At 42.5% G+C, this 10,782-nt stretch overlaps 1 protein-coding gene across 5 annotated transcripts; it reads left to right on the forward strand.

Moving 5' to 3' along the window:
• The first annotated feature begins 562 nt into the window (after positions 1–562).
• TAC1 (tachykinin precursor 1) lies at positions 563–8,719 on the forward strand. Of its 5 annotated transcripts, none has more exons than XM_019443397.2 (7): positions 579–822; positions 1,216–1,338; positions 2,403–2,499; positions 2,962–3,006; positions 3,486–3,509; positions 5,055–5,108; positions 8,154–8,719. In XM_019443397.2, the coding sequence occupies exons 2-7, from the start codon at positions 1,225–1,227 to the stop codon at positions 8,201–8,203; spliced, it is 384 nt and encodes a 127-aa protein (XP_019298942.1). In that variant the 5' UTR covers positions 579–822; positions 1,216–1,224; the 3' UTR covers positions 8,204–8,719. The 5 variants fall into 5 exon arrangements, with proteins under 5 accessions (XP_019298948.1, XP_019298945.1, XP_019298944.1 ...); XM_019443398.2 differs by lacking the exon at positions 579–822 and adding an exon at positions 842–988; XM_019443400.2 differs by lacking the exon at positions 5,055–5,108 and having other exon boundaries at positions 568–822.
• Positions 8,720–10,782: the final 2,063 nt, after the last annotated feature.

The following is a 10,782-nucleotide window of genomic DNA, read 5'->3' on the forward strand; positions in this document are numbered from 1 at the left end:
CTGATACAAAAGTTCTACGTGTATCGCCACGTTTAAATTCTCCTTTCTCCAAAATGTAAAATACATCTGCTTTCCATCCTCTGAAATGCTATAGGACTGAAAATCCTTTTGTAATGCTGGAGAAACGCCAGTATTCTATCTGGTTTGGGAGAAGGATGCTCTGCTCATAGAAGATACTATATCTCAGAAACACTTAAGACACTGCAGATGAGATAGAAGGGGGGAAAAAAAAGCCTTTTCCTTCCATTTGAAATGCTCTTCTTAGCATAATTTCCGACGACAGTATCTTAATACCTTAAGTTATTTGACCATCCTTAAAAGTGCAACTTATTCTGACGTCTCAAGGGACAAAAAAGTTACGGAAGTCCGAGGAATGAGTCACTTTGCTCAATTTTGATGAGTAATCTCAGGTGTCATGGAACCTCTTTCCGAAGGAGAGGGGAGGGGACGTCAGCTCTGCAGACGGAAGAAGACGGGCCGCTCGGGATTGGATGGCGAGATCTCGATTTTCCCAAAGTTGCGTCATTTCGAACCCAATTGGGTCCAGATGTTATGGGCACCGACGGGTTACCGTCTCGGAAACTCTCAATCAGACGCAAGCGAAAGGAGAGGAGGCGGTTAATTAAATATTGAGCAGAAAGTCGCGTGGGGAGCGTGTCACGTGGGCCTCGGGGCTCGTCGGGGCTCAGATAAATACCGCGCGGCACCGAGCGGGCAAAAGAGCGCGCCGCTGCCTCCACCACCACCTCGGAGACCGAGAGCGCAGAGCGCCCCGCGTGCGCTCAGAGCAGCCAGAGGAATCCTTCGGGCCTGCCCGCCGCAGTAAGTGCCCGCGCCGCGCATCGCTCCGAGGTGGCAGGTGGCCACGCTGGATGGGCCGCTGGAGCGAGGGACAGCGGGAGGACTGCGGGGGGACAGCGGGGCGACGGGTATCCCAAACGCCAAAGCCCCTCATTGTTACCCACCTGCAGAGCCTGCTGGCTTGAAGGTATGAATCGGTGGGTCTGGGGCGGAAGGAGTCGGGTTCCAGGGAGAAAGGGATTTGAGAAGCTTTGGGGCATGATTATCTTTCCTAAGGCGTACAAGGTATCCTTTAGGCTTTTTATCCCTCGGTTCAATCGGCCCTGATTTGGCTGTGGGACCAGAAATTATGCTGCCCAAACTCTTGGATAACCATCCCCAATATGTACATTTTTTCCTCCCCACAATTCCCAGAAATCCAACATGAAAATCATAGTGGCCTTGGCCGTCTTTTTTCTCATCTCCACTCAACTGTTCGCAGAAGAAATCGGAGATAACGATGATCTGAATTACTGGTCCGACAGCGCCCAGATCAAGGTGAGAACGGGTCTCCAGCCGGCGCGCGCCGTTTTTCCAGGCCTAGGGGGCCATCACTTCCCCTGCGATAACATTCTAGTTAGCCTGGGAGACACCGTGACCGCGACCAGGGGCGGTGGAGGCGCGCGGGGAGGGGGGGGGGGGGTGTGTGTGTAAAGGAACGCCATTCCCCGGGGCCCGCACGATATTTTTGTGCCCAGGATCCCAAGTTTCCTCCCGGGGTCTGCGCCGTCGGGTCTCGGGAACTCCCGGGGGGAGGGGGGTCCTCATAAGGCTGAAAACCTCACAAGGTTTCATCCTGGGGTAACGGAGATTTCGGGGACTCCAGTCTACCTGCAAGGACCGGGTGTTTGGAAACGGCTGGGCAGCGGCAGAAGGGGGCGCGCCCAACGCTGGTAGAAGCAGGGGCAAAGGGCAAGTTGCTGGGGGCTTCGAAGGGCGGGGTGGGTGGGAAGGTAGCTTCCAGCCTTGACTTTTATTTTGCTGACCCGAGGACGGAGCCGCGAGTTTTCTTTTACTGGGCTCGCAAGCTATTCCTGCAAGGGGGCGCGCCTCGAGGGAACAGTAAAAGTCTCGCGGTGCAGGTCTCCAGTAAAGCGTTGTCATTCCCTCCCCACTCCCGCCACACACCTGTGTGCGTTTAGGGCGGTCAGGCGTCTCCAAAGCCCGCGCCAGAGTCCAGAGAAAGTCAGGTGGCCGCGCGACAGATGAGCGGAGGGTCTCCAAGCTAGGAGCAAAAAGCGGAAAGCGTGCAGAGCTCGGGGATGCCGCGCCGCCTGCTAACCATCGGGGGCGGGGCTGGGGGGTGGAGGCGCGGCTAGAACCGAGTTCCGCCGGGAGGGGTGTAGGAAGGGAGCTCCCTGGCTAGGACCCCACTCCGCCCCGGCGCGGGGAAGCCGGGCCTCCTCTCGCCTCCCTTTGGGGCGAGCTTCCGGGCCCTGGCGGCGGTGGTGCCCGCAGCCGAGCTTCTCCCAAGGCTGGCGCGCACCACTGGAATGATTCGGGTTTCCCGGCGCCACGCGCTGGTTGCCTACACGCTCGTATGTCTGTGCGTCCGCCCCCAGGAGGAGCTGCCCGAGCCCTTTGAGCGTCTTGTGCAGAGAATCGCCCGGAGACCCAAGCCTCAGCAGTTCTTCGGATTAATGGGCAAACGGGATGTTGGTGAGATAGGCAGCCATCCCTCTCTCTGTCTCTCTGAGCAGTCGCCCTCTCTCCCCGTCGCCTCTTCTCAGAGCTCCCAGTCTCTCTTGCTCTTTGAGTAGAAGTTTCCATCCTAAAATGGATATATCCCCGAGGAGCGACTCTGGCCTTCACCCACCAACACACACACCAGTCCGCGGAGGGAGGGAGAGATCGTTTGCGCGTGCCTCACACAATTAGAGTGACCCAAATCAAGAACGGAGACCAGCCTTAGCTGAGCTCTGCCTTGACTGAAGATCCAAAATGACAAAGCGGAAGGCGCGGGGCCTCCAGGGGGGCTAACTGCCTGTGGAAACCCATTTTAGACCATTGGGGTTAGATTAGATTCAGGTGCCTCATGTCTCGTGATAGAAATATTGTTACCTTTTATTTGTCACATCAGTGGAACGTGCAAATAGTTAATGTCAATTCATCTTTTGTCAGATTCCTCAATTGAAAAACAAGTGGCCCTGTTAAAGGCTCTTTATGGTAAACATTTCTATAAATCTTTATTTTACTAATGTGAATGCACATGTAGGAAAAGTGAAGAAAGTCTTTTATGGGCTGAAATAGATTCTTGGTCATACCTGTTTAATAAAACTATAGACTTGTATCCATCTCTGAATGTCAAATAGTAGTCCCGCCCCGAGATATGGTTCTTATATGAAAACAGGTGGTGTGGCCTAACAGTTACTGTTAGGCTTCAGGGGCCTAATAGTTCTGGGTTTAAATCTGGCCCATAGAAGGCCCTCAAAAATACTCCCTTTGGAATATTTTTGGTTGCTATTCTGTTTTTATCATTAACAATTTGGTTAGCATTTATGGTTCTGCTATATTCCTCAGGATAGTACAGGAATGGGAAATGTTAGGTATTTTAAAAATCAACATATTTTATAATTCTCTTTTAAAAATGTAGCGTCTTTAAAACAAATCTGTTGCTCTGCTAACTTGGCCTTTCTTTCTTCTAGGGCATGGCCAGATCTCTCATAAAAGTAAGTTTCTAATTATTTTGAATAATTTTGACATTTACCAATGCAAAGGTAAATTAGATTGAATTTCATTTTATATCTTCTGTAATAATTTAGGACTTAGTATTTTTAATGAAGACGGTATTAGAAGGGGGGAGACTCCTATTAATTATATCCAGAATAGGTTTGTTCAAAGCTGTTTTTTAGACCTGGCTACCTACCAAAATGATGCATTATGTTAAAAATCCTTTTAACTCCTACCTAACCTGTTGCTGAATTCCTTATCCATGGAAACTGTGAGATAATAAATGTTTATTGTTGTTTAAGTGCAAAAAAAAAAAAAAAAAGCAAGAAGAAATCCTTTAACTCCTATAAATTGTTAGTTTTAGATAAGAATTTCAGTCCAGGGGTAAAAATCCACAACAGAGTCCTCTCCTTTCACACACACCCTCTCCCATCCCTTACCACCTCCACTGCAAAAACAAAAACAATAACAATAACAATAAGCATTTATAGGCATCTCCTAACATTTCAGTCTGCTAGGTCTCCTGAGGACATCATGCATTAGGGTCATCCACCAGCCAATTGAGAGGATCGAGTGAACGAGTAGAGAATCCATAGTAAAGAGAGCTAGAAATGCAGTTTTTTGATCCCATAATTGATCTATCAAAGTTCAGGGAAATATTTCATAGGGCAGTGGAGATGGCAGACTTGTGGCACTTGACGTTCATTAGATCTTAGTTTTCCAGTTAGTAGAGCTCAAGTTGACAGGAAGTCCCCCCGGGTCCATCTCAATCCTACTCACTTACCCCAGGGTCCACTCACATCTCCTACTTAGACTTGGGTTCACTGGCTGGCAGAGGAAGTCACGTTTAAACAGCAGTCCTATTCTCAAATAATACAGTTTAAACCACGAGACCTTGTGCCACTAAAGTTGAAATAGTAAGCTTTCCCGAAAGCTTTATGTTTGAAAATAAATCTTATTCCTATTTACATTGTAAAGATTTGACTTTGAAGGGAATTGTATATAGCAAAATTCTATATAATGAAAATAAATGTGCTCTATTAGTGTGAAAACACACTTTTCCAAAAGGAGTATTTTTTTAAAATCCAACAAAATAGAAATAGTGACCTTCTAGAAGTTTATAATCATCAGGTGCAAGGATCTACTCAACTAAGGTTCAGCTCCTGAGAAATAACAACGTAGTCAGAGACACAAGGACATCTACTTGAATATTTCTGTTTGTGAAGTTAACCCCCTAAAAGTCAAAGCTAGCTTAAATAGCAACAATATTTAAAACATATATGAGCAGATAGAATGTAATATGAATAAAGTGTACTTGCTAATATTTAGACATAGAATTAAGAAAAATGCTTTCTTTTGTATTTAATGTCATTTGTAAGACTTATTAGGAATCATCATTTCTTCAGTCTCCCCAAAACTTGAAATGGTTATGTATTTATTATATAGGCATATATTCAAAAGCTTGCTTTTCTTCGGTACAAGTTTTAACCGTTGATTTCCTCGAAGATCTACATATTGAAATACCCCTAAATGTATTTTTTCAGGGCATAAAACAGATTCCTTTGTTGGACTAATGGGCAAAAGAGCTTTAAATTCTGGTATGTATAAAACCATGACTGAAAATAGACAATATCTTAAATCTATATTTTTTTCTAAAGCTTAATTTTCAAAGTACTAAAAAGGCATAATAAATTCAAAATGAGTATTTGTGATGAAAAAAATGTAACTGCAATAAATAAGTCCAGGCATGGATTTGTAGCTGATTAAGCTAATATCACCCAGGATGCATCGATCTTTCTCAAACCATCAGCCTTCCCAGCATCTCTCCCACGTAATTCTTACTTAACCTGAATCCTTGGGCTAGTCTACTACTCTTCCCCTTATATTTGTTACATCAGCCACACTTAACTTCACTGAACTAAGAGAGGAAGGGTATGTGGTGAAATAAGACCAGGTTTCACTTACTACCAAGGTAATTTGAAAGTCTTAGAACACATTACATCCGGCAGTCTTTCAGCACAACATAAACAAAACACTATTTCCATTTATACAGATCACTTGCTCTTTATGAAGTTGTAAAGACTCAAACTCGAAACATCCTGATGGATGTTTGAGAGTATGAGAATGACATAGTCCATCCCAGTGCCTTCAAAAAGGAACATGATCAAGCCACCCTGAAGGGCTGTGATCCCTTCCGGCTGCAAAACTGAGCGTGAAAGGATGCCACAGTTCTCTTAACCCAGTTTAATCTTGGATAAGTCTTTCACTTACCATAAAGGCTGCATATTTCCTTGCCTCTCTTTAGTTTGTCTTCTGTGAAAAGGCCTCATACGTAGATCTGAAAACCCACTCACCATACCATTTTTCAATGTGAAGTAATTCCTATATCCTTTTCATAGAGACTGATTTTTTTGTAAAGCACATTCAGCTTTTATAATGATTAGGTTCCTTAGGAAAGCTATTCAAACTATTTTACGTTCAATGGAAAGAGAATTATAGTACTAATCAAGTAATTAATTAGAAAGCAACTGCATGACTCAATCATTTAGAATATTGCAAGTTTTTAGAAAATCTGTAACTAAGAAGTGCTGGCATAATTATCTGAAAAATTTGTGTGAAAGTGATGTATCCCTACTATGGGTTCCGTACCTTCCAAATCTAGATATGACATTCGTATACCCATGTCAGTAATTTTGGGGCTGCTCAAGTTAAAATTTTGAAGAAGTTAACAATGTGCCTAATGAAAAGCTTGAAATTATCTTACCACATGCTATCCTCTAGCTTTTGGAAATGGAATATAAATTTAAACCACCCTGGCTTGTAGCAGAAATGTACACCAGCTCTTATACAACTGTGGTCTTCTTGATAATCCTATTAGTCACCAGCTATCTATTTCCAGAATTAATACAGGTATCAGAACATGGTTAATTTTACAAATAATACAGATATTGTGCAATTTACACAGATCAAATGCTTTTAAATGTAGGTAGGGTAATCATATAATTACAGATAAATAGAATCACTAGAATGAATCAGAATCAATTTATGACTAAATCTTCACTCCTCCATTCAGTTAAGAAAATGTAAAAGGGAAAAATGGGCAAAAATGTAACCTACACTCAGATCTTTTCATATGACCAGCTGAGTTAAGGCTGTGATTGTGTTCTGCAGACATCTGATTCTTAGCCTTTTGTGGTCACAGACCCCTCTGACAATCTGAGAAATCTAGAGCCCTGCTTTGTAGAGAACGCCTCATTAGCTTATGAACACACATATAGTTGTGGAGAGTTCAAGGACCAGGTAAAAAAATTCTGCTTCTGGGGAAGAGGCTATTATGTTCCAGCTGACACTAATGAGTCTTTGGTTAGTTTACATTATTTCACCTCACTTCCCTGAAGGTCAGATCCTGTTACCTGAAGCTAGTCAGGAACTGAACTTGGGCTTGCCCTCCTCTTCCTCCTTCTCCTTATACAAACAAAGCAGGATGAGAAATGGACTTTTCCTTCTCTGACAACTGCAGACCTCCTTGAAATTGCATATAATTTAATATAATATGTAATATAGTATAATTCTGGCTTTTTTTTAAGTCCAGATAGAGTATTTAAATTACTTGCTAGCCATACGTTAAGTACCTTTGGAGCAGTGATTAATCTTTCACAGGCCATTAGGCTGCTAGGAGGTAAGTTAAACTGTGTTGTATGTGGGTGGCACAATTGCCCTACCTACTGACAATGAACAAGGACAGTCCATCACTGGAAGGTATCCACAAGACAGGAGACCCTCACAGCATTAGGTACTCCTATAACAGGGATCCACAAACTTTTTCTGTAAAGAGTCAGATAGCAAATATTTCAGATTTTGTGAGCTGTGCAGTCTCCGTAGCACTACTCCTATCTGTCAATATAATACTAAAGTAGCCATAGTACATGGGTGTGGCCATGTTCCAGTAAGACATTCTTTTCTTTATTTAAAAAAAACTGTTTTAATGTTTATTTATTTTTGAGAGAGAGACAGAGTGCAAATCGGGGAGGGGCAGAGGGAGAGGAAGAGGGAGACAGAATCGGAGGCAGGCCCTAGGCTCCGAGCTGTCAGCCCAGAGCCCAATGCAGGGCTCAAACCCACAAGCTGTGAGATCGTGACCTGAGCTGAAGTTGGACGCTTAACCAGCTGAGCCCCCCAGGTGCCCCAAGATGTTATTTTCAAGAAAAGGTGGTGGGCTGGGTTTGTCCCATGACCTGTAGTTTGTTGACTCTGTCCTAGAATAGAAGTTTCACATTTTGCTTTTATCCTGCTATTTCTATTCCTGTACTTGAGGAATTATCCATTCTATAAATCCCCATGGGGCCTGCCCATACTTAAGAAAGTTGTTGGGGAGTAACACTGCAACAGATTGTGGGAATGTGCTTTGGGGACACAAAGTATATGGCAGATAAGCTGAACAACCAAGAATTCTGTGGTTAGAACACTTCCAATCAGGATGGAGACTGAAGCAAGATTGGAGGACATGCAAATAAAATTCCTAGAAATACTTCAGTGGAGGGGGGAAAGTCATGATGAGTTTTTAATAAATTCCCCTATGTCTTGAAGTTTATTTACCTCAGTGAATCCTCTTAAAAAACTCTCTACGTTCTCTTTGTTCTCAGTGGCTTACGAAAGGCGTGCGATGCAGGATTATGAAAGAAGACGTAAATAAACCAGCTAATGTGTAATTTATTGAGCTTCATTTGTGTCAGTGGCCAGTGAAAGGTAAAATGAGACATGCACTATGAGGAATAATTATTTAATAACAATTGTTTTGAGTTGAAAACTCAAAAAACTGTTTTTCATATCGTGCCAATATGTGTTGTGAAAGTGTGTTAGAATTCTAATAGGACTCCCTCAGACATAGAAGCCAGTGGTAATTCCTCAACAAGGCACAGTGTTCAATGAAAGTGAAATACAGTCTCCAAAGAAAGAAGTCATTTTTGTTTGTTGGAAGCAGTCACGTCAGCCACTGCTAAAGGAAAGGAAACTCACAGGCTTGTGCTTAATCTGTTTTCATGGTGGAAATGTACTAAGATTTGGTATAAAACTGTATCCCTGCAGCATGTTTCATGTGTTGTGACTATATAGAGATGTTTTTAAAGTTTTAATGTGATTCTAAGGTCTTCACTTCATTGTATAATGCGTTGTGAGTTAACATTTTAAATAAAAGAAAAATTACCTTGAAGATTGGGTTTTATTCTTTCATTAATAATTCTCAAACCAGCAAACTTTCTTTTAGTAGATGAAATCTGTTTGAAGCTATTTTGGCTGCTACATGGTGAAACATAAAGCAACCAAATTTCTCTTGTGGAAAATTACTACAATATAATGTTTCCCTCTCTCTCTCTCTCACACACACACACACACACACACACACACACACACACACATACACACACATGCTGTTTGTTGTTGTTGTTGTTGTTGTTGGCAGCTCAGTCATTTGGCATGAGATCATTCACGAGGAAAACAATTACATTTTGTAATCCAAACAGTAAAGGATAAGTTCTGTTTATACATGCCTATGATTCCATCTTTTACAGATAAGATAATAATCTGTCTTAAAGATGCATTCCACTGGTTATTTCATCAGCAGCCCATTTAAGCCCTGCTTGGAGCTCAGGTATAAATGCATCAATGTGTGATTCTTACTAGAATTAAGATATCAAACTCTCACAAAGGTCATCAAAAGATGATACGGAAACATATGATTGAGAATACAGCATCACTCCTGTAACAAAGACAAGAGCACCTTTCTAGCATTTCTAAGGAGTCCTGTGAATTGCCAGCACCTAAAACACTCTCTAGCAGAAGCATGTGTATCAGGAATAAATACAGAGCAATCAGAGCAAGGCTTTTGTGTATTTATTTAAGGGGAAGGATTGGTAAGTGTCGTTGGAATCGTTTTCTGATTGCATAGAGAGTGTGGGATATTGACAAATGGGACAATGACTCAGGAGTAGCAATGTTTGGTGACAAAACTCCATGATTTTAGCCTGTATTAGCGACTGTTGTTGATCAATGTTAAAACCATTTGTGGGACAGGAGAGCTAAAGTGTATTTTAACCTTTATATTTTTAAATGAAAAATTTGTCTTAAACTCTAACAAACTCATTTCCTGTTACACAATACATTGAAATATTACAAAGTATAAATAATAAGCAAAATGGAGAAAATTGGCGTCATCTAGAGCCCACTCCCCAATAGTAATGTTTAACATTCTATTTAATAATAATTGCTGGGGAGCCTGGGTGGCTTAGTCAGCTGGGCACCTGACTTCCGCTCAGGTCATGACCTCTTTGTCATGCCTTTGTGAGTTCAGTCCCTGCCTCAGGCTCTGTGCTGACAGCTCGGAGCCTGGAGCCTGCTTCAGATCCTGTGTTTCCCTCCCTCTTTGCCCCTCCCCCCACTCGGGTGTGCTCTCTCAAATAAAAAATTGAAAAATAATTGCAATATATAATAATAGCTATCATATATAATCACTCAATGAGGGAAGTATTACCAGCATCAATTTACAGATGATATGAAGCTCAAGGAGATCGTGGGGTCAGAGATTATAATGAGAGGAGTCAGTACTACAAAGGGATTATCAAGGAGAAGGAGAGGAACAAATTAAAATCTAACAATGAGATTGATTAAGCAAACTGGTATATTGATACAACTGAATGTTCTGCCATCACTTAAAATGGCATTATGTGTTTAGTGACATAGAACAGGATATCTGGTATACTCTCAGGCACAAAACAATATGCCTGCATTATATATACATATTTATTTCTGCATACTCTACCAGGAAGGAACGATGCAATGGATGAGCGTGGGGTTTGAACCGCTCAAGTTTGGATCCTGGCTCCATCAGTTGAATGGCCATGTGTTGATGGGCAAGCCCCTTAACTTCTTTCTGCCTCATGATCCTCATCAGAATTGGATTAATGCTGGATTAATGCTAGTACCTGCCACTATCATACACTAGGATGCAGTGGATGGGTATCCTCTGTGGAGCTTAGGTGAGGGCTGTGGAACATGATACCTATAAAGCTTGGAGCATAGTCTCCAGCCCACAGCCAAGTATTTAGTGAATGTTACCTGTTGCCATTGTTAGCTACTCTCCCAAAAGCCAGAGGGAAAATTAGCACCAGTTTTTGGCAACTGGAATGTTTTTTAAGAGCACACTGAAGCAGCACCAGCATGGGGTGGTTTTTATATACTTGCTACGCAAATTAAATCTAAGGTTATATCACAAACTGC

The sequence above is a fragment of the Panthera pardus genome, unplaced genomic scaffold, assembly GCF_024362965.1.
Source record: "Panthera pardus isolate Hobbes unplaced genomic scaffold, ASM2436296v1 HiC_scaffold_8, whole genome shotgun sequence".
Classification (NCBI taxonomy): domain Eukaryota; kingdom Metazoa; phylum Chordata; class Mammalia; order Carnivora; family Felidae; genus Panthera; species Panthera pardus.